We start from the raw sequence: 24,621 nt of genomic DNA, 5'->3' as shown, positions 1-24,621 counted from the left end.
GAGCTGTACATTCTCCCTGAATATTGTATCTCCACTGTCAGTCTGATTGTCCTCCAGGCTGCTGTTTTCTGATGCAGCTGTAACCAAGGCTGCAGTCATGTCTGCTTTAGTCAGGTTTCCATGCACCAGTCCCCTAGCTTGGCACATCTCCGCCAGCTGGCTCCTTGTCAGCTTTCCATACTCCTCTGCTGACATGCTGCCTGCTCACCCTAACACTTCTTCTTTCAGCTTTTCCCAGTTAGGGGTCACCACAGTGGATCACATGTCCACTCATGATTGGCAGTGGAGTTTTACAGTGTTGAGTTGCCAGCCCGGCGCCCAACCTTCCACAGAAGGCACACACACATGCACACACTCGCACGTAGGGTCAATTTAGAGTGTCCCATCCACCTACAGCATGTCTTTGGGATGTGGGAGGGAACCCATGCTACCACAGGGAGGAATGCAGACTCCACACAGAAGGCACCCCAGCCAAGGATCGAACCGGAGAACCTCTTGCTGTGAGGACCATGACTAACACTAAGCTAACAAAAGAAATAAAACAATTGTGATCTGAACTCTGAGTATACACTGCGCGCTGTTTTAGAGTACAAAGCACTTTTAGAGATCACTGTACGTAAGCAACAGGAATTCGCTTTACCCACACCACTACAAGCCAATTAGTATGTGAAGTAGATCCCACCATCGCCAACACTTGTGACGACCGTGCCCTGGCCCAGCAATCAAGGAGCCTCAATCCTTACCACTAACACCAGGGAGGTCGTCTCATAGAAGAGGAAAGGATAACTAATACACATGGTAAGGTACAGTTTCCCTTAAGTGCACACAGAGATCACAGTCAGTCTGGGGCTGGCTGCTCCCTTGCTCACCAGATCCCCAATAAGACTCCCCACTGGCACAGCTGTAGGGTCCAGTTCTCAGCCTAACAGGGCAAGCTACAACCTCCAGTACCCTACCCTCTCTGTCCAACCAGTGCTTCGTGCCCCTGCCAAGTAGCTGACACAACCCACACACACTTTGAGATAAATATTTATACAACTTCACAGACTCTCCTGGGAAAGGCTGACATAGATTCTCCAGCTGTGCCCCTTTACCCAGACTATATGGTAGTAATTACTGCCACCACCCAGTTAATAATATCAGCTACTAAAAGGCCCTTAAAAGGGTGTCCAATTATTATTGTGCAATATTATTATCCAGTGGTAATGTGACTATATAGTCTAAGGCTTATCAGAGTGGCCTATTACAATAAACTCTATATAAGTTTGCTATGTGCGCTAGAGCTCATCTCTACACAAACCAGCTCCAGAATGACTGTGATCTCTGTGTGCACTTAAGGGAAATTGTAGTTTACTGTGTGTATTAGTTATCCTTTCTTCTTCTATGAGACGACCTCCGTGGTGTTAGTGGTGAGGATTGAGGCTCCTTGATTGCTGGGCCCAGGGCATGATTGTCACACTGAGTTCTTGTCAAGATTTTTTTTTTTTTAGTGACTTCAGGGTTATTGGACAATATATCTTTTGAGACTCGCGTCCTGTAGTAGTGTGAACACTACAAAGTAAATGGGTAGTTACACACATTAGGCAGGCATTCTTTACTTAAAAGAATTGTTTCAATAGTCATACTTTGATCAGTTATTTCTGTCTGGGAGACTTTTCTGGTTTGATGAACAAGCGATCTTTCAAGTGTAGTCTTGATTCAGATGACCGGTATAAGATAGTGAAGCAATTTATATAGTCAGGAATGGGTGCAACTTAGGTAGTCTCACTTTAAAAAGGACGTGAAGTTCTTCAAATGGGCCTGCTTTCTTGGGGTTTTTGACTGCTCTCTTTTCTATGAGTCATTTGGCCATTTCCGTCCGTCATAAAACCTGTGATGTCCTTCATGTTTCACTGTTGCAGTCATCACACTTGGATTATCTGCCTCCAGGTAGCCCTCATTCATCCTGAATACCAGAATTAGTATTTCTGTCTCAGTTGCTGTTACTCCAGGACTGATGTCAGGTCATCAGGGGTATAAAAACAGGCATTCAACACCATTACATCAGTCTTTATTGCCGAGGAGCCTGAAGCAGAAGCAGTTTGCACGAGTGCCAGTCGGCTGCTACCTGTGTTTTCATTTCCGAACTGAATCATCCTGAAGTCTTCTAAAGCTAAGTACCTCGTTGGGGATAATTTTTTCTTGCTCTAACTGATGTCAGAAAAAGTTAACAATTGTCTCGCCTGTGGAAAGCAAATACCACACCGAGATTTCCATTCTTACTGCGTCACCTGTTTAGGCCCAGACCACGACGTACCTCGCTGTTGATTTTGTGCTTTGTTCAATGCCCGAACTATTCATCTTCAGGCCCTTATTGTCAGTAAATACTTTTGCTTTCGATCTCCGTATTCCGAAAAGGCTTCGGTAAGCTATTCGACTACCAATCTTCCAAAAAAAGTAAGGATAAAGACAGAGACAGACCGCACAGGTCCAAAACTGATGACGCTTCTGTTAAGCTAGTTGTCAGTTTGCCGGTACTCAGTCAGGTGCTTTCACAGCCCCTGATGCCCACTTTGATGGATTTGCAGGCCGCTACAGAGACCCGTTCGGAGTCCGGTATGCCGCGAGACTCTTCTTTGACTATGGAACCTGTGGATGTCTCTACCTTGGATGGGTCCGGAGCTGCTGTGCAGGCACCGGCTTCTGAGGAAGTTCTTTGCATTACCGATATTCGACGCAAACAGACGACTTCTTTCGCGTCTTCATTTCTGTCTAAAACTACTGAGTTTCTAAGGCTAAGAGTACGAGCTACGTCTGAAATACCAACGACCCAAACTCAAGCACCTGCTTTTTGCCACAGTCTGAAATGCTTAAAATGGCAGAAGACCTGATCATACTGATTAGGGGAATTCAGCCTTCTCCTGCTAAGAGAAAGAGACCTGTCCCCAGCAGCTTTAACTGACCAAGAGTCCGACGACTCTGAGGTTTCTGAATATGAAGACATGCCTTTATCTGCTTATGAGGATTCAGATGCGAAGGAATCCATTCCCTCTGTTTCTCCTCCAGAGGACTTTTCTTTTGGTGAAACCCTACATACTTTAAGAGAGCGTTTCCACTGAGAATGCCAGGAAAAAAATTAAACAGTTCTTCCTTCTGGCAGTAGCTTGCTAATTTCCTCAAGATTTGGCCATGGTCTTTCACTGCAGTTCAAGAAGGCTGTATACAGTTTGTGCTTTCAATCTGTAGGCTGTCAGTTGTTTGGCAGCCTTAACTCATAGTCACAGCCTGGACCCCAAATGTCATTCTCCATCTCCTCAGGTGCTGCAGCTGTTTTTAATTATCTTTATAGTCCCTTTAAGGTGTGCTAGTAAGATGCAACCACTTTTTTGTAAAGCATTGGTGCTAACCTCTGCATTTACCTTGGGAATGGAGTGGCCTGTTAGTACCCATTTCTTTTTTTTTTTTTAACTTCTACAATGATCGATTTTAGGGAGTCTTGGGCCAGTGTTAACCTATGCCTTTTAATCTGATTGTTCTTTACATGACTCCATGCCCTACTTAAACAGGTCCTGGATAATAGCTGAGCTAGAGATGTTCTTCGTGTTTCACTCTTGCAGTCATTACTTTTGGGTAATCTGCTGGCAGGTTGCCCTCAATCGGCCTGATTAACAAAGTCTTCGGTCCTGCGTCGGTTGCTGTCCCTTCTTCCATGACGTCAGGTCATCAGGGGTATAAAACATGCAGCCAATGCCATTTTCATCTGTCTTTCTTGCTGGGCGGTGCCCGAAGCAGAAGCAGTTCGCAAGCGCCGGTTGGCCGACTCCTGAAATTTTCATTTTCGAGTTTCAGAACCGAAGTCTTCAACCTAAAGCTAAGTACCCCATTGAGGAAGCTTTTTCTTGCTCCTTACCGATGTCAGTAAAAGGTAATAATTGTATTACTTGTGGGAAGCAAATACCATGTAAGGATTTTCATTTATACTGTATTCCTTGCCTAGGCCCTGACCACAACGTGCCTTGCTGTCGGTTTTGTGCTAAATTTAATCAACGCACTATTAAGCATCGGTATATTTTTGCTTCTTAATATTTTGGCTCAAGATTTAACTATCCAGAAATGTCGCTGGTTAGCAATCCGACTACCAGAATATACAAAAAACACAAAGAAAAAGACAGAGACAGACAGTCGAGGTCCAAAACCGATGACAAAGCTTCTCCTAAGCCAGTTCGCAGCCCCTGATACCCGCTACTTTTGATTCGCAGGCCTCTACCGAGACCCATTCGAAGTCCGGTATGCTGCGAGACACTTTAAGTATTGAAACCGTGGATGTCTCTACCTTAGATGGGTCCGGAGCCGCTGAGCAGACACCGGCTTCTGAGGGTGTTTTCAGGCCTAAAGATTTGTATATTAAACCGACGTCATCTTCAAAACCTAGGTCAAAATCAAATTCTGTGTCTAAAAAAATGATGCTTGAGCCATGTGCACAGGCCCCTATGCCTAAAAAACAAATGGTCAAAATGGCTGAGGATTTAATTACCTTGATCATGGGTTCCCATCCCCCTCCTGCTAAGAGGCCTAGGCAAGGCAATGACTGTGAATCATCAGATCAGTTTTCTATTTCTTCTGATTCCTCTTCTGATCAGGAATTATCTATTCCACCTTATGAGGACTCTGATGCAGAAGAATCCATCCCTTCTGCTTCTCCTCCTGAGGATTTTTTCTTTTGGAGAAACTTTGCATACCTTAAGGGAACACTTTCACTGGGAGAGTCAGGATTTCTCAGAATCTAAAAAGAGGCTTAGGGATTTCCTCCTTCTTCCTCAGCATAGGCCCTTGGCTATACCTCCTGTTCTAGACATTGTTGATGATGTTTTCTCAGAATCCAGCTTGGCTCCTGACTCCCTGCCTCCAGCTCCTAGTAAGCCAGACAGATATTACAGGGTTCCTGACTCTCACAAATTCCTTTTTGAAAACCCTACTGCTGACCCTGAAACAATTTCTCAGGGTCCCAAGGGCATTAAGGCCTCTACTGCTAAAAATCCTACCCCTTCTGATAGAGACTCCAGGGTGCTGGATAGATGGGCTAAGAAGGTTTACATGTCTGCAACCTTGGCAATCAGGGCTTTAAACTGTCAATTTCATATGCTTAAATATCAGCAGTATGTCATGGGCTTACTTAAACAGAAAATGATGTTGGTTTCTGACTGTGTGGAAAATAGAGTTACAGGATTTATTGCATTCAGCTGAACAAGTTGGAAAGCATACTTTGCAATGTGGTTTTGATTCCTTTGAGGCCTCTTGCAGGGCCGCTGTAACTGTACCTGTGATAAGAAGGCATGCTTGGCTCAAGGAGCAAAATCTGCCTGATCATGTTAAAGCAAAATTGTTGGATGCTCCTTTACAACAGGACAGTCTATTTGGTAATAAGGCAGAAGAAGTTTTGAAAAAGATGGAAGATAAAGCTAAATCTATGCAAACTGTAAAAGATTTCCTACAAGTGCAGCCGCCCAGATTTAGTAGGCTCTGGCCTACTAAGAATTGGTCCTTTTCAGGACCCACCAGAGCCACTCAGGTCAAACCCAGACAATCCAAAGGCTCCAGGTTTCAGTCACAAGGGACTTACAGAACAAAACAATGGGGTGCCTCCACCTCCAAATCTGGAGGTAACAAGGCACCTTCCTATGGTAAACAGTCTCAATGACTTTCCTCTGCCATCTCCAAGCACTTATCTTTTGGCAGCCCCTTTGGGGGGGAAAACTGGCACTTCATGCACGAAATTGGCATCTAATTACCCAGGACAAGTGGGTTTTAAATATAGTATTCCAGGGATACAGATTTCATTTCCACACTTTGCCAATGCCAAACGGATGGCCAGATCTGCCTCCAAATCAGTGGGCAGAGGCCCAGAAACTAGTTATGTCCCTCCTGAATATGGGGGCTATTCAACCAGTACCAGAAAAGGAAAAGGGACAAGGTTTTTATTACAGGCCTTTTCCTGGTACCCAGAAAAGACAAATCATGGCGTCCAATTCTGGACTTATCCATTCTAAATACATTTCTGGACATTCCAAAATTCAAGATGCTGACTCTACAACCGTTACTGCCTATGCTAGGCAAGGATGCCTGGTTGGTAACTCTAGACATAAAGGAGGCTTACTTGCATATCCCAATCAGGGAATCTTGCAGAAGATACCTCCGCTTCAAAGCAGGCTATTTCCATTACCAGTTCTCTGCACTTCCCTTTGGCTTATCTACTGCGCCCAGGGTCTTCACAAAGTGCCTGGCACCAGTAATTGCATTTTGCAGACAAAGAAACATTCAAATTTATCCTTACCTGGGCGATTGCCTAATTCATGCAGAAAACACCGTCTGGCATTTGTAAAAAGGCTTCTAACTTGTCTAGGGTACACTGTAAATGAAAAGAAGTCACAACTGGTACCCTCTCAAATAATTACATTCCTGAGTGCAAGCTTGATTACAGCTGCTCAGATGACTTACCTCATGCCAGAAAAACAAATTCAATTGATGACTTACTTTAAACAAGTGGCCACAAAAACCCAGCTATCTGCAAGACAAATTCTGCAGGCCTTGGGGTTCATGGCTTCCTGCATTCTACTAATTCCATATGCAAGACTGCATATGAGGAAACTTCATTGGTACCTAAAAAGCTTATGGAGTTAACATTGTCAGCCTGGAAACAATGATTCCTATCATTCCTTGTCTGCAGCAAGAGTTCCTATGGTGGACAGAGGCCTGTCACCAAAACAAGGGACTGTCATTCATTCCACCCCCTGCCAGCCAAACCCTGACTACAGACGCATCAGATTATGCTTGGGGGGGTGCATCTGACATGGAGATGCATTCAGGGCAAATGGAGCCCAAATCAAATGCACCTGCATAGCAACTAGGAAGAGATGCTAGCTGTACAGAATGCTCTGACAGCCTTTAAGGACTATCTTCATCCAGGGCAACTACTAATAAAGACAGACAACACCACAGTCATGTGGTACATAAACAAGCAGGGGGGTACCTATTCCTACCCCCTTTGCAGACTAGCCATGGCTTTGTGGAACACGGCCTTGACATCTACAAGCTCAATTCCTGCCAGGAAAGCAAAACACTCTGTCAGACGAACTAAACAGAAATCTTATGGATTCACACAAATGGAAACTGGATCCACAAATCTTCAGCATGTTGACATGCAAATGGGGGAGCCCAGACAGAGATCTTTTTGCCTCACCCCAAAACTATCAGTTGGACAAATACTGCACAAGAATTCATCACAAAAAAGCTTGGAAAGTAGATGCTCTATCCTTCAGTTGGAAAAAACTATCATTCTATGACTTTCCCCCTCTGCCTCTGCTCTCCAAAGTCTTACTAAAAGTCAGATAGGAAAAAACAAAAAATGATTCTGGTTTCTCCAGACTGGCCACGTCAACACTGGTACCTGCTCCTACGCAATATGTCACACCTTCCTCCGTGGTGCCTGCCTCAGACACCTTATCTACTGTCTCAGCAGAACTATCAAATTCTGCATGCTCAGCTCCAAACTCTGAATCTTGCAACTGTTAATCAACTAATTTCACCAGTTACATTTCTCAGCAAACCTGTGATCAATGTCATTTTGGAGGCTAGAAGGCCTAGTACTAGAAAATCTTATGCTGATAAATGGAAAAGATTCTGTGCCAGGAACCAAGCACAAGGAATAAACACAGCAATGCCCAATATTCCTCAGATTCTGCAATATTTAATTGAGATGCTTCACAAGGGCCTGTCATTTTCTTCCATAAAAACCCATGTCTCTGCCATTTCAGCTCATTACAACAGAGCCTCCCCTCTTTTCTCATCCCCTGCTAAAGCAGTACCTCAGAGGGGCCAAGAATTTGAGACCTCCCCGGAGAGCACCAACATCTGCATGGGACCTCAATTTTGTGTTGGAAAAGCTCACCCTACCACCTTTTGAGCCAGCTGCTACTGCAGACATAAAAATTCTCTCTTGGAAGGCAGCTTTTCTTTTAGCAGTCACTTCAGCTAGAAGGATTTCAGAACTACAGGCTCTCATGGCAGTGGAGCCTTTTATTGTCTTTTACCCGGACAGGGTGGCTCTCAGGACCAATCCATCCTTTATGCCTAAAGTGGTATCTATTGTGGCTCTTAATCAGACCATTCCTCTGCCAACCTTTTTCCCAAATACACAGAACGAGGGTGAGCATATTCTGCATTCATTGGATGTACACAGACAACTAAGATTTTACTTAAACAGGACAAAAGCTCTAAGAAAATCTGAGCAGTTACTGGTGGCATTTGCTACAGGGGCAGAGGGGAAAGGCTATTTCAAAGCAGACCATTTCAAAATGGATAAGCCATTGTATTTGTTTCTGCTACATGCACCATGGTAAACCTGTCCCCAAGGGGATCAGATCCCATTCCACCAGGGCTGCATCTAATTCTGCAGCCTTTCTCAGAGGGGTTCCTACCAGAGACATTCTAGAAGCTGCTACCTGGAGCTCACTTCATACGTTCACCAAACATTACCACTTACCTCTTTTTCTCTAAATCCAGAGCAGGCTTTGCCACTGCTGTCCTGCAGGGCCTCATAGCTACTCCTAATGCTGTATAATTCCATCCTCCCAACCATAACTTTGGGATTCTACCCAAAAGTAATGACTGCAACAGTGAAATACGAAGAACATAGTACAGTTGTGTACACTTACCATAAATGTAGATGTTTGAGTGTATTCACTGTTGCAGTCCTGATTACCCACCCTCCAGCCCCCTGTTTTTCTCTTACTATACCTATTCTTTCTTTTACTATGCTCAAAAGCCTTTTTGGTGTATTTGCTTTTATTTGGAGGTATATTTTTGTGTTCTAAATTACATGCATGTATATATATATATATATATATATATATATATATATATATATATATATATATATACTTTGTTAATCAGGCTGACTGAGGGCAACCTGCCAGCAGATTACCCAAAAGTAATGACTGCAACAGTGAATACACTCGAACATAAACATTTATGATAAGTGTACACAACTGTACTTTTGCTGTTATGATTGAAAGCTCTGTAAAGGATTAAACTATAATTCTGTGAAATCATACAGACAACCAATCAGTCAGGCAAGGATGACAGACACAGGTAGCTAGGGTGGGGCAAAGCATGGTGTGCAAAGCGTTAGGGGGCATAATTGGCAGGTGCCGATTGGTCTTCAGTGCATACCAGTATTGCACTTAGTCGCAAGGATATGACAAGAAAACTACGTTGCCATATTCTCAGTTACCTCCATGTCAGTGGTACCTTCATTGTTAGTGGCTTTCTGGTAATTACTGAATGCTCTAACCACCATGTGCAGAACATTTTATGATTTGCTGTACAAAACTGACACAATGGTGATGCTGGTGGAGCTGAAAATACCTGCCTGCAATAAAACTTGAGTAGGAACTGCAGTCATCTGTTGTCATTGTGTTGGAGAGTTCACAGAAGACAATCACCCCATGTAGTTCAGGAGACTTGGAACCTAATTCATAGGTAAATCCACAGTATTCAGCAAAATATTGGGAGAAAAACAATGAAGTTGAGAAACACTGCTGTCACTCCTGTACAGGCCTGTAATTGTGATTCCTCCACTGATGCACATCAGTCAGTTCTCACTGTAGCACACAGACTTTCTGACATTTAGGATGCAGTACCTTAGTCTAGTGGTACTGTGCTGTGACTTCAGGATGTTTTGAATTGTTGGATTCCAAGTTCTGTAAGGCATTAGTATTCTAGTGGTATTTTTTTGCCTTGAGTCTTCCCTTCCTTCTTTACCTTCATTATAGTCAAAGACGTGAAGAAATAAAACACTGAGGACTGTTTCTGGGGGGCTTTTTTGTCTTACTAAACATTGGTCAAATACAGTAGACCTGTAACTGTTGCAAGATAGGTTATTTCTCAATGATTGAAAAAGTAAAGATGCAAGGTGTTCCCATAGCATTTTGAGTGTTTTCTTTGTATTTCTTTTTTTATTCGCAACTGTCGAGGCATGCTTACCAGCTGTTTACAGTAGTTTAGTCTCAGGATTTGCTCACTTAACTAATATATGTGCTGTTACTCTTCATTAACAGAATAATGCTCCAGCTGATGCACGTTTCTCTTGTAGTGGCTGTTAATTTTTATGTTTAACCCTGCATTGCTGTTTCACTAGTGGACCATGTCATGGTGCATCTGTAAATAAGTAACTTTGTAATGCCAGTGAAAGTGACAAAGTAAAAAAAGAACTTGCCTACTGTTAGTATGGAAAAGGACAAAAAATATATATATAAACTAAGTATCTGTTTGATTTTTTTTTTCTTCTCCCTACAGATCAGCTATGGTGGAATTCGATCATTTGATCCAGCTGTGCAAGTGACTGGACCTTTGCAGACTGTGTCAAAACCATGGAACAGTACACACCATATTTTTTCTCAGCTGCACCCTGGTACTACCTACCAGTTTTTTATCAGAGCTCGTACAGTGAAGGGCTTTGGACCAGAAGTAACTGTCAACGTCACCACTAATATATCTGGTAAGTTTCAATTACTTGAGTTTCATACACTGTGTGTGTGTGTGTGCCCGTGACGTCTGTGTGCTCAATTGAATCATCCAGACTACTCATGATTCACTTATATTTTATTTACTGATAAGCATGTCTTGCAAAAACATAAAGTCACAGAAAAAATGGCATTTTTTACTGCATGGGGGCAAGCCCCTTTTCACCCCCCCCCCCCCCCCATGTGGAGAACTTCCTCCTCCATGCCTCGCAACTTACATATATCAGCTTTACAGTTGCACTGCAGTGGAGAAAAGTAAAAATAAAAAAATACTGTGCTGCACCAGTGCCTTACTCCATGCAAGCGACCATAGTTTTAGTGACTGCAAAAAAGGAAATGTAAAGAAAACTGCTTTACGGGAAATGCCTCACTGAAGTGTAGGTTAGCAAAAATGTGTGTGTGTGTGTATATATATATATATATATATATATATATATATATATATATATATATATATATATGAGGTATTGCCATCTGTGCCAGGGAGAATAGGGCAGTGCATGTGTAACATATGCCAGCATAGTTAGCTGTAGTTTTGTAAATAATTTTGTCATTTGTCTATCACACTGACTTGTATATATGCCTTTGTTAAAAATGTATCAACAGTGGTGTTATAACGGATTAAATGTATATTTTTAAACAAAGAATTCTAAATGGGAAGAGTAGAAGTTTTTGAAAGCAGTCTATAATTTTCAAATACTGCAACAGATCTTGGCAAAGCTGTGAATGTGTATTGTACCAGAATTAGGTGATCAAATGTGATGTCATTCTGTAACCAGCACTGAGATGATGGAACTCTCACATTATTTTGTTTTGTTTTCTTTAAAACCTGATATAAAGATCTATGACAGTTATCACAGTCATTCCAGTTGAGTTAGTTCAGTTGTTCCGTTCAGTCTGTTAGCAGCTCATCACCTTGCCTTGTGGAAGTAAGCATCTCAGCATCTAATCTTGCTTTGCTGTATTAAGTTATCTAGGGAACAGTTATTCTTTAAATAAACTGCATTTATTGCTGCCAGTTTCCTGAAGGCCACAGCATGATATTTAAACATTTGCAAGTTATAGACAACAAAACATAAGAAAGTACAAACAATGAACTGTTATAGGAATACACACATATTGCAAGATTCCTGATTCAAACTACAGGGGAACAGTTATTCTTTAGACAGTCAGAAAATGCAGTGAGATTACTTGAGCATTCTTTTCTGCATCTCTGTGAATCTGCCCAACTGTGTTATTTTTGTTTCTCCTGTTGTTGAAACTCTGGTGTTTGTTATACTTGGATATTTAGTATTCTCATGTTTTCTACTTCATTATTTATTGTTAAGTATTTTATACCTTTCATTGTGGCTGATCTTTTAGGGGAAAACTTTTAACATCTTGGAGAGTACTTGTCCTTATTTTAGTGATGCCTTGACCACACTGAAAAGCCTGACTGCTTTAGTTACACACTACCATTTATGTTAGTATTGATTTTACTCAGTATGATTGGATACCCTTGTAAGAGCCTGAGAGTGGCTGATTCATGGCAGCGAAGTTACCTTATTGTCTGGGCAGAAGGGCTATGGTTAGTAAATCTGTACCAGCCTTTCAGGAGTGTGTGTGTGTGTGTGTGTGTGTGTGTGTGTGTGTGTGTGTGTGAAAATCAAATACTCAGGTGTGGGTGTGTCAGCTACAACTGGGACATTGTGCTCCAAAGTGAGTCTTCTAGAGAGAGAGTCCAGTTCCAGCTCTGGAGCATGTTCCTTGTGTACTCTTGGGGGAAATTGTGATTTGATACAGAGAGCTGCATCTTAAAATACTGAGAATTCCATTCCTGTCTGTAGTGACAGTCTGTCACTGGTTTCAGTGGTGGGGATTGAGGCTCCTTGATTACTCACCCAGGGTAAAGAGAGGCCGTCTCTCTCTCTCTCTCTCTCTCTCTAAAGCACATGCGCGCGCACACACACACACACACACACACACACACACACACACACACATATATATATATATTTTTTTGTTGTACAGTGTTGACCATGAGTATATGACAAATCTGTTCATTTAGAATGGTCACTGGTATATTGTATGTGCACAGCAGCAAAAAGCACAGAAGGTGCAGCGCCACAGATTTCATGTCTGATCTCTAATAAAAATATACCCTTATCAAGATCTCAATATCACTTTTTTTAAAATAAAGCTATTGTATCATGTGCACCTTCATAGGGAAGATAAAATTACCAGATCGCTCAGTTGACATGCAAATGAATTGGACTCTGTTTTAATGAAGGATTAATTTTAGACAGAGACATAGCTAGGGTGGGGAGAAGCCTGGTGCAAACCATTAGGGGGCACAATTGGCAGGTGCCTATTGGTCTACCGTGCATGCCAGTATACCATTTGTGGTCAGAACCAAAGTATTTTAGCATTCTTTTTATGGCATAAAGTTTAGTAACAAGCTGTTTGCTACATTTTAAAAAGGAAAAATTGTTCTTTGTTCAAATCCTTTTTTTCTTTTTTTGCTCCTCGGCTTTAAATTGAGGAGTGGGTGCTAGAACATATAGCATTTCAGAGTTCTGATTCTGTGTAATGTTATCCGAAAAAAAAAAACATTTTTTGTTATAATCCTGGATTTGACTAGAAAGTTAACCTATTACATTAAGTTTTAACCCAAAAGTATGGCATTTAGTAACAGACAAACTTCTAATTTTTTTTTCTTTTCTCTACCAACTGAAACGTTCTGCACTGACTGTGATGCACCATCAAAACAATGTATATTGAATCATCTACTGTGTACGTTTTGGTATGCATAGTACTATAGTAAATGTCTTGAATATTTGCACTTTTCACTTTGTTTAAATTTGTACAGTTGACCATACTCCTGTCTGCTTGGCTGATGTCTTGGTAGAACAGAGGTTTACAATCCTGAGTGCAGATAAAAAAAATCTGTAGTGGTAGGTTGTTCAGTACTTGCTTTTATATTTTACATTTCATTTTTAAGCAAAATGAGACTACCATGAAGTGTTTAAATACTCTCTTAATGACTTTTTTGCCAACTGTTGAATTGTAATTGTATTTAACTTTCTGTTTTGTACACAAACATTGCTTGAAATAGGTCCTATATAGATCAACACAATATATTGATAGACAAAGCATGAATAAATCAAATGAAAAAAAAAGTCGGTCTTTGCTGGTGTTTAAAAGCATACATTTTAGTCAATGTGCAGCAGAGCATTCTGAATTGTGCAGTCAGGTTCCAGCAGCTGAATGGGTCCTCCTTTTCAGAACTGTGAAAGGTGTTGCTTTAAGCAGCAAACAGACCCTTCCTGTGTGCAGCAGTGTCAATCCAGGTCTGACTAGCGACTCTGCAGTCAGTGGGTAAATATCAGGAGAAGGGTGATTCTGTTGATAGGGGGTGTGTGCGCGCGCACACACTTGTTATGGGGCACCCCCCATTTTTGTTGAGGATAATCACAGACAAACAAGACCATAGGTTTTGGAAGCACTTTCTGTGGAGTTGCACAGAATATAGAGCGAAGACAGCTTATTGATTACCAAGACCTCAGACTCATTTATCAAATCACCTTCCACTTTGCAGTACTATGTATCAAGCAGTCTACTAAAATTATAGCTGAAACCAGTAAACACAAAAATCTGTGTTTTGCAGGGGCCTCTGCATCCATCATATCCTCTGCCAATAGTATATGCCAACTCTGAGGTTACACAGAAAGGAAGAGAAGAGCTGTAGTGCGAAGAACTCATACCTAGGACACTCGCTGTACGGGCATGCATATTGAGACTGATGGCTTGCTTTGTGTGCATTTTTTAAAGAAAGTGATTGTAGCCCAGGCTTTAGTATTAAAAAAAAAAAAAAAATCACTTGCTTTGAAAGCCTCTAATCTCTCTCCATCCCTCATGTGAGCTAATTGGGGAAATCAGGAGTGTGGAAAAACCTGAAGTTAGTTTGGGCAGTACATAGAAATGTATGAAATGCATCTGTCAGAGGAACTCAAATTCTCCCTTTTTCTTTGAGCTGACTGGCTGACAGCATATGTTTTTGAATAATTTTTCTTTTCAAATAAAGTAAGCTGCGATTTTCTAAGTCAGGCTTTCAGACTTGATTGTTGGTATTATTTTCACTTGTCATACGTTTGCTTGTATGTCGCTCTTTGAATTATTTGGGTAACTGCTGAAACTAGAATTGAGTTGTAGCTTTTACTGAAGTGCCTTCCATTCTTATCAGTTGTGTTGGTTCATTTACTGCAGATTTACTGTTTTTATGAGCAGTTGGATTTTTGTAAAATCTTTTGGGAGAGAAACCGGTGAAGAAAATGTTAAGATTCACTAGAAAGAAAAGCTTCTTATGAGCCTTTTAAAATTTTCTTTAAAATTCTTTTAAATTTATATGCTCCTCCTTTCATTTGCGTCTTTATTTTTTATGCCTTTCAAAAGTTTTGATGAGGGGTAGTAAAAACTGTTAGAAAATTAAATTTTGTTTACTTAGTCATTTATAGAGATTTAGTTGTCTAGCTCACTCCCAAGAGAATTTTTGAGGCTGACTTAGCTGAGTTAAAGACGGATAAAGGGAAGGGTGAGGAATACTGAAGCCCGTGAAGTTCAGATTCTTTTCTAAGCCATCAGAATGGTAAATGTGTTTTTCTAGTAATTTCTTTTTTGGCAGCCAGTGGCATTAAACTTAGCAAGGTCTTGCTATATTTAGACAGTGCAAATCGCATGTCCCAGCTCAAGAAGAATTTCTTTAGTTACAATGTGTTTCCACAAAAGTTCTGACAAAGTGCTCTCTAGGGATTTTCCTTTCTACTTTCTCCCCATAAAAGTTCTGTATTACCTCTGTTTCACACCACACCTGTAGCATTTGCTTTTTTCCTGATGGAGGATTCTCTGGTGTGTGCTTGAGATATAAAAATACCTTTGCAAGTGCTTCAAGCAAAAAACCTTAAAGCTGCTAGGGTTTGTTGCTTACTTAGGCACCATACATATGTCCTTCCATTGTTCCCTTGCAAAACTGCCTTTCCATTTTCCCTTCCCAATCGTTTCTAACCTCAATTGATTCTTGTAGTAATCTTGCAGTGTTTTCTGTTTGCTTGCATTGAAGTTGGAGGTTGGGATAATGGTTAAGCTAAAGTTTACCTCACAGACTCAAAGTACAGGGTTTGATTCACCTCTTTAGCAAGTTTCTGTCGGGTCATTTTGGGCAGAGAGTTAAGGCTGAGAGCTGTAGTTGCTGTGATGGAGGGTTTGATTCCCTCGGTCCTCTATTGCCTGCAGTATAATCTTGAACAAGTCATGTAATCAGACATTCCTTCCCTGTAAAGAGACTATGTAGCCAGTGGGCCTAGCTCATTAACACACTGTAAATCCATTTTAGGGAAGACAGTTTCTAAACTGCATTCCAAGCTTTTGCATGGACTAATCCCACTTTATTGCTTTCTCTTTATTATTTGCGCCCAATAGTTTGTTCATCTACTGATTTTCTCCAGTAAATTCGGGTGTATATTACATGAACGAGCGGTCAAAATGTCGAGTACAACATGCTCAACATACTTTGATCGTTCGATCATGTCATCGAAACCCCAAAACACTGAAAAATAACAAAATCGAAAGATTTTGTTTGTCCCACTCCAAACATACAACACACACAAAACCAATTCATACAAACCCCTACACACTCACATCACTCAAACACCTACACAAACACACATACTTTTAAAACAAATCGTGCAAGCGATTACCAGGAAATTGCCCTTTCCCCAATGTGCAGCAATCTCTGAGTTGGTATATTAAATAAAGCAGTCTCTTACAAAGCCATTCCTGAAAGTGCAGCGTGTACTCACGTCCATTAGAGACACGTTCCAAACCAGGGATGAATTTCCTGTTCCCCATCCAGTAGTCCAGGTTATACTTGCAGTTATCTCTTCTGGTAAAATCTTCTGTCTCCATTCCCTTGTTTACATAGTTCTTAATATTCTGTATGGTTGTATTTCTCCTTGGGGACCTACATCCAAAATCCTACTTGCTCCTTATTCGCTCATTGTTTCATCATCACCCCTTTCCAATCCGATTTATAACATTCTGCTTCTGTTATATATACAAGCCATAACTGCATAACTGTAAATTATCCCTTCAAATCAAGCAATCGTAAACTAACTTTTTCTAAAGGCAGACTCTGCTCGTACCCTCTTGTGCTTACAAATTAATTTTTTTCAACTCTGTTAATTATTGCCCACAGCTTCTCCTCCTGCTAATAAAAATATGCCTGACCTGTATATGTATATACAAATAAAGGTGCTAGCAACATTTCCTGTACTTGCATCCATACCGTAATGAAGAGCTTCCAGTTTCTCGATTTTTGGATTGCCTTTGTTACTTTTTTCCCTCGTATCCTTAGCTGCCATAATGAAATTCTTTTTATCCATACATCTTGTGTCCCTGCAGATCTGGATATCGTTGAACAAATTCATCCATGGGTATATAGTTTATCACTATACCCTTTATTTTATCTTTATTTAGTGTCCTGAAAAGATTTGAAGCTGTCTTGAAATGTTCCATAACACTTAAATGTCCTTTTCTGGATGTGTCAAGTACAAAATTATATCATCTGCAAGTAAAACTACATTTTCTTGCTTACCTTGCCAGAGAGACAGGAATATTTAACCAATATAATGTTCAAGATTAACTTATTTATATTAGTAGCATCTATTTGACAGAGACATTTAAGATGAAGTGTGGGACACAAGTCATTCTTACATCTGCAATGTGCTTATTTTTAATTTGTTTGTATTCGTATTGTGCACAGCATAATTGATGTGCTGAATACATTTTAAATGTTGACCTGTGATGTCTTGTAGCAAAATAGTTTTGGACATGGGTATACATTTTGTGATGGTTGTAGTTGGAGAATATTAGAATTAATTTTTTTTTGTCTGAAAAAAGATAAGCAAAGAGAGTCATTTTACGTTTTGCCGTTTAATAGGTTTATAGGTAGGTACTAGGCTATTGGCCCTAGGGCCTATATAAGCCTAGCCAAAAAGAGGTACCCTGGCTTTCGCCACCCAAGAAAATTATTTTCCTGTGCCCCTGTCGAGCAGTGCCACAGAAGTGATCTCTGGGGTGAATTTCCTGTATACCTTCCAGTCATCAAGATTTTTCTTGAAGAGTGCTAATGTGGAGCTTTGTTTGATATAGATAGGTAGTTTGTTCCAGAGTATGGGAAGTCTCTGGGACAGGAATATATCCCTCCAGCATGTTCTGTTTATTGTGGTGACAAGGTTTAGGTCCCTAGAGTGTGTAGCTCAGAGGTACTGAGATTTCTTTAAGTGGAGCATGTCCAACAACTCCGGGTTTGACATAGCTTTGTATGTTAGGCATAGATTGCCTCTCAGTAGGCGATATGCAACAGAGTAAAGCTGGAGTTTTTTGAGATGGTCTGCGTAAGGCATCTCTTTGAGGCCGGTAATCCTATTTGTGAGGTATTTCTGTGGCCTTTCCAGTTGTAGATGTCTTGTGAGGTACATACCAAAAGGGATGTTGTACTCTATAATGGGTCTAATGAGTGTCTAGTAGAGGGGAACAATGACCTCTTTTTTCCTGGATGAGAAACTTTTTATGATGACGTGTGCCACGTAGAAGGATTTCCTAACTACTGTGGAGATGTGATTATCAAAGGAGAGACTACTGTTCACCTGTGTTCCAAGGTCTCTTGGCACACTTTCGGTGTTGAGTAGACTTCCACCTATATGGTAGTTCATGGGTACAGAGTTTTTACCAAAGGGATAGCAATGCACTTTTTGGCATTCAGCTTGAGGCCATGGTTTTGACACCAGGCATCTGTCTCAGTGAACCCCTTTTTTAGGATGTCCACATCATTAGGAGTTTTGATTATGGATCCTAGTTTGCAGTCATCTGCGAACTTTGTTAGCCAACGACCTTCTGTGTTAGCTTGTACCTCAAAGAAGTAGATACCTAACAGGAGAGGACCCAGGACCTGAATCCTGTGGTACTTCACTTGTCACTGGTCTGAAGTTGGATTTGGAGTCTGGTACTTTTACAGAGTGGGTTCTGTCAGTGAGCCAGTTGGCACCCCATCTTGTGACATAGGGATTTATACCTAGTTAATGAGTTTATCTATAATTCCACAGTGGGGGATGGTGTCAGAAGCCTTGGCGAGATCTAGATAGGCTGTGTGAACCACCTTATCCTCGTCTACGGCTTTGGTGACTGCTTCAAAGAAGTCTATCAGGTCTAAGAGACGTGATCTGCCTTTTACAAACCCAAACTGGGTGGGGTCCAGAGTTTGGAGATTACCAATGTCTTTGTTTATAAGTTCCATGATGATATGTTCTATGGCCTTGCAGACCAGGCTCATCAGGCTAAGGGGGCAGTAGTTCCCGGAGTCCGTGGTGGCTCCCACTTTGTGGAGTGGGATAACTGTCGCTGTGCACCATTCAGTGGGCACAAGGCCTGAGGTGAGGCTATGATTGAAAATGGTACTTAGGTGGGGTGCCAGTTCGTTCTGTAGTTCATGTAGAATGCAGCCTGGGATGCTGTCAGGTCCCATGGATGCTGTGTTCTTGACTTCGGAGAGTGTGTTTTTTGCCTGTGCAGCCGTGATTACAGGTACTTTGCATTCTTTCGGTATAGAGATGGACCCTTTAGGGGGTGAGAGGAGGATAAAGTTAGCACTGAACCTATCTGCCAGGATGTTGGCAATATCAATTGGTTCTGTATATATAGTGCCATTGTGCTGTAACTCAGAGCAGATCTGTGTGTTGCCATTGAGATTCTTGACATAGCTATAGAATGCTTTGTGGTTGACTTTAGAATCAGTGATGATTTTGTTTTCGTAACTAGCTTTGGAGGATTTTATGAGGGATCTCAGCTTCTTACTGAGGCTGACCAGGGAATTCCTCCAGTCATGGGATTTTACTCTCTTTTGCAACAGTTTCTTTCTTCTGTTGTAGAGTTTGTTTATTGCAGGGGGCCACCAGACTGGCTTCCTTTTTTTGGAGGATAGCATCATGGTTCTGTTAGGCAAAGCACGATCCACGCACTCATGTAAGTGCTTATAAAGTGCATTTCTGTAGGATTCAGAAGTCGTACCTCTATTGTCCATCTGGTTGGGTGTTGTGAAGTTTGCCACTTCTGTCTTAAGAAGCATGACTTTGGCGAATTTTTTTACGGTTGTTTCCTTAATGGAGTGTGGGGGATGGGATGTGGATGTCTAGGGTGATTAGCTTGTGGTCAGATCTGACCGAGGAATTGACCTCTGGTGTGGAACATCAGTTGCCCATGTTGGTAATGACCAGGTCTTTGATGTTGCTGCCCTTGGTGGGGGTGTGGATAAGTTGATCCAAGGCAATGGAATTTATGAATTCCAGAAAATGTTGAGTAAAAAAGTTGGTACGTGAGTAGTTTTCCCAATTAATGGTGGCGTAGTTGAAATCGACCATTATTAGGATGTTGGGTTGTACCCTAATATTTTCCAGTGTATCAAGAAATGAAGAGTGGGAATCTTGGGGCATGGTGGGGGATCTGTAGCAAGCTACAATTTGGATTGCAGTCTTGCCCAGAGTTAGTTGCATGTGGATAATCTCGGATGCATTATGCTAAGCAACTAGCCTGGAAGTGTGGATATCCTTAATGAACATGGACACGCCGCCACCTTTAGTGTTTCAGTCCAGGTTAGATGGTTGAAAGGTGTGGTATGAATGATAGCCTTGGTAATGCAGGGGGTGCTCTCTGGAGCCTTGAACCAGGTCTCTTGTCACTGCACAGATGTCGATGTTCTCCATTTTAAGGAGTGCCTGGAGTGAGTGCATCTTGAGGTTTGGACTTCTAGCATCGAGTAGCATTACCTTCAGATTTTGCTTGCTTGTACCTGTTATGAGTAGCATTACCCTCAGATTTTGCTTGCTTGCTTGTACCTGTTATGGTAGTGAATTTGTCATTTGAACCTTGCCTAAAAAAGGCACTGTAGGGGTGGCAAGAGCCTTAGCCAATATCCGGAATCCCAAGAGCGACAGGTGCAGGCCATCTCTGGGAAAACATCATGGTCTGTCGATCATGTCATCCCAGGCAGACAGATACTGGATCCCCTTAGAATGACACCAGAAGCTTAGCCAATTGTTGAAGTCAGTCATTTTGTCCTTGTATTGTGGTATCATTGTGTGTGATGGCAGGATACTACTCAGGGCTAGGGTCATACCTGCCTGGGCTAGGATTCTGATAGACAGCTTTCCACGTTTTTGAAGTTGTATTGGAGTAGGTGCAGAGAATTTTAGCCTTAATGTAATTTGCATATTGGATACACATAGCTTATTAAGCAGCCATTTGCACTTGGTTTATGAAAATATTGAATAGTAAATGGCCTCAGATGGATCTTTCATCCACTACTAATAAGTAGATAATAGGTGTAGTAATAATGCCAGCACATGCACTGAGTGTGTTAACCAAGGTAGCTTTGAACTAGTTTATTGTGCTACTGTTCGCATCCAGCACAGGTAATCAAGCCAGAAGTAGATGTTGCAGTAGTGTCAGATGTCTTTATCTACAGCAATAAGGACTGCAGTTTCTACTTGGTTACATTTTTATTTATTTATTTACTTTACATTTGTTGACTGGGATAGCCTGACTGGATTGTTTGTGTCTTTTGGCTTTTCCCAGTTAGGGGTCGCCACAGCGGAACTCTGGTCCGCTAATGATTGGTAGTTGAGTTTTTACTTGCTGAGTTACCAGCCCTGACGCACAACCTTCAACGAAGGTACGCCCATTCACGCATGTCTCCACGCAGAAGACGCTCTAGCTGAGAATCGAACCGGACAGTGTCTTACTGTGAGGCGACAACGCTACCGCAGCACCATGATAGCCCAACTGGATATATGTCCATTTTCAGCGGAGGCCCGGGGAGAAAAGCTCCAAGATAATACACATTGAACATTTAGTAAATGCTAGTTTTAAGCAGGTTATAGTCATAAGCAATACCAGCATTTAGCACATGTAGTACTAAGTTATTATAAAACACTTTACAAAACATAACATTACTTTCAAAGTTATACATTCAGGTTTAAGACACGTTGAGCAGCAGTTATACAATTGACTCTTTCTGAAACGGAGTGATAGAAAAAGGATGTTCTTCGTTCCCCATTGCTGCAGTCCTTACTATTGGGTATAGTCCGAGTCCAGTCGGCCCGAATACCAGAGTATAAGGCTGACGTCGGTCAGGGCGCATTAGACTGACGTCAGTACGTCAGGGTACTAATGCGCATGACCGACGTCATATCCTCAGTCTTTTTTGCCGCATGGTCCGATGCAGAAGCAGTTTTGCGAGTGCAGGTTGGCGTTCTGAAATATTTCTGAAACCGGAGTTTCAGACCGAAACAGAGTTGGCTAAGTACCCCGTTGGGGAACATTTTGGTTTTTTCTTGCCTCAGTATTTAACTGGATGTCAGAAAAAGTGAATAACTGTATTTCTTGTGGGAAACAGATACCTCATAGGGATTACCATACCTTGTGTATACCTTGTTTAGGGCCTGAGCACGGCGTTGTTGGTTGCGCTCTTGTGCTAGGTTTAACAAACGCACTATTAAGAGGAGGTTAGACTGTGCCAGGTTAGTGTTTGGGAAGCGTTGCAATTATAAAATGCCGTCGGATGCTCCGGCGCCGCTTCATCAAGAAGCGCAAGGACAAAACAGCTAAGCCTAGGGTTGATGAACCGGCAGTCCCGGACGTCGGTTCTTTAGAAAACTCAGTGGAGCCAGAGGTTTTGCCAGGAGTTTCCATGGAGTCTCAGGCAGAAACTTTACTGTTACAGGATGTGCCTTCTCAGGAGGTAGGCCAGGCTGAGGGGCTTCTCAGGTAACTGTTCTTCCCTCTCTTCCCAAGGTAGTTAGAGCCTCTCCTTCTGTTGCCAAAACTTCTTTGAGAGGTAGGCCTAGTTCAGCTTCAGTGGGGCTTCTCCTAGCATTTGGGTTCTGTACCTAAGAAACATATGCTTAAAATGGCAGAAGATTTGATTACTATGATTAGAGGTTCTATGCCCCGCCTGATAAGAGGCCTAGGGTGGAACCGGAGTTTGATAGTTTTGAACAGTGTTCAGAGGCTTCAGAGTCTTCTGCGGAAGACTTGCAGGAGTATCCTACTTATTCTGATTCTGATGTGGATGATTCCACTCCTACAGCTTCTCCTCCTGAGGATTTCTCATTTTCAGAGACTCTGCATTCCATGAGGGAGCACTTTAAATGGGAAGGCCAGGATTACTCTGATTCCAGGAAAAGGCTTAGGGAATTCTTGTTTTACCCCAGCATAGGCCCTTAGCTATTCCTCCTGTGTTGAATGTGGTGGAAGATGTTTTGCAGAGGCTTCCCTGAACCCTGACTCTTTGCCTCCTGCTCCTGTTAAGCCTGATAGGTATTATAGGGTGCCCGAAGCTCATAAGTATTTGTTTAAGAGTCCTAGGGCGGACCCAGAAACTATTTCTCAAGGGCCTAAAGGTGTTAAGGCTTCTGTGGTTAAAAATCCTGTTCCCACTGATAAAGAGGCAAGGGCTTTGGATAGGTGGGGAAAGAAAGTGTATACTTCTTCCACTCTAGCCATGAGCGCGTTGCATTGTCAGTTTCACATGCTAAAATATCAGAATTATCTCCTTTCACAATTAAAATCTAAGGTGGATGCTTTGGCGGAAGGTATTGAGTGTAAAGAGTTGCTGGATTTGGTTCATGTGTCTGAACAAGTGGGTAAGCATTCTTTGCAATGTGGTTTTGATGCTGTACAGGCCTCCTCGAGGGTGGCTGCTACTAGTTCTGTTCTTCGCAGGCATGCCTGGTTGAAGGATCAGAATTTAGCTGAGCATGTTAAGACAAGGATTTTGGATGCTCCTTTACAGTCTGATGTGTTGTTTGGATCGCCTGTGGAAGCAGTTTTAAAGAAAATGGAGGACAAAGCTAAGTCTATGCAAACTGTTAAAGATTTTTTGCAGGTGCAGCCACCTAAGTTTAGTAGAAATTGGCCTGCTAAGGGGTGGACATATCCTGCTTATGATTCCCAGTCTAGGGGTAGGTCTAGACGTGGTAGGGGCAGGGCTCAAGGTTCTTTTAGGCCTAGAACAGGGAGTTCACCTGCTCAGACTTCTGGTGAGGGCAGGGGTCAGTCCTTTCGTAAACAGACCCAATGACCTGTCTTTTCAGCTGCCAGTAGATTCTCGTCTGGCAGCTCCTTTGGGAGGAAGACTGTCTCTTTTCAAAGAAAATTGGGATTTAATTACTCAAGACAAATGGGTGTTGGATATCATTCACCACGGTTACAGATTTTATTTCCATACAATGCCCCTTTCAAAGGCATGCCAGACGTTCCTCCTCCACAAAGAAAAGAGGCTCTCAAGCAAGTTTCTCAGTTACTCCAGTTGGGGCCCATTCAGCCAGTCCCTGTATCAGAAAGGGGCCTAGGATTTTATTCTCGCCTGTTCCTAGTACCAAAGAAGGGGAACACGTGGAGACCAATTTTGGATTTATCTCTCCTCAACACTTTTCTGGACATTCCCAAGTTCAAGATGTTGGCGTTACAACAGCTTTTACCTCTGCTGGGCAAAGATCACTGGATGGTAACTTTAGATCTCAAGGAAGCTTACCTTCATGTGCCTATAAGGCTAAGTTGCAGGAAGTATCTGCGGTTTCGAGCTGGAAATTCTCATTATCAGTTCTCTGCATTGCCCTTTGGCTTATCTACTGCCCAGAGTATTCACAAAGGTTCTGGCTCCAGTGATAGCTTACTTCAGGCTTCAAGGAATTCAAATCTATCCTTACTTGGCCCACTCCCTGATTCTGACTCAAGAAAAGGAAGGCCTTCTACAGCATCTGGAATATGTTATAGCAGTGCTAAGATGCCTAGGGTATTCTGTGAACGAAATAAAGTCCAGTCTAGTACCCTCTCAAGACATGTGCTGACTGGGTGTGAGACTGAATACAGCAGCCCAGATGGCCTTTTTAACCCGGACAAACAAAAGAGTCTATCACTTTACTTCCATCAACTATCTCTTCAGTCCGTGCTGACTGCAAGGACAGTCCTTCAA

At 42.0% G+C, this 24,621-nt stretch overlaps 1 protein-coding gene across 17 annotated transcripts in view; it reads left to right on the top strand.

The window, feature by feature from the left end:
• The window catches only part of PTPRK (protein tyrosine phosphatase receptor type K), a 3,469,591-nt gene that overhangs the window by 2,399,922 nt on the left and 1,045,048 nt on the right, over window positions 1-24,621 (top strand). For all 17 annotated transcript variants that reach the window (XM_044064217.1, XM_044064183.1, XM_044064208.1 and 14 more), the window contains exon 10: window positions 10,333-10,534. In XM_044064217.1, coding sequence (XP_043920152.1) covers window positions 10,333-10,534 — 202 coding nt within the window. The remainder of the gene's footprint in view (window positions 1-10,332; window positions 10,535-24,621) is intronic.

Source organism: Protopterus annectens, chromosome 1.part0 (genome assembly GCF_019279795.1).
Source record: "Protopterus annectens isolate FY-2018-M chromosome 1.part0, PAN1.0, whole genome shotgun sequence".
NCBI classification, from domain to species: Eukaryota; Metazoa; Chordata; order Ceratodontiformes; family Protopteridae; genus Protopterus; species Protopterus annectens.
Note: the sequence above shows the minus strand (reverse complement) of the source record. Positions and strands in the feature narration are given on the sequence as shown.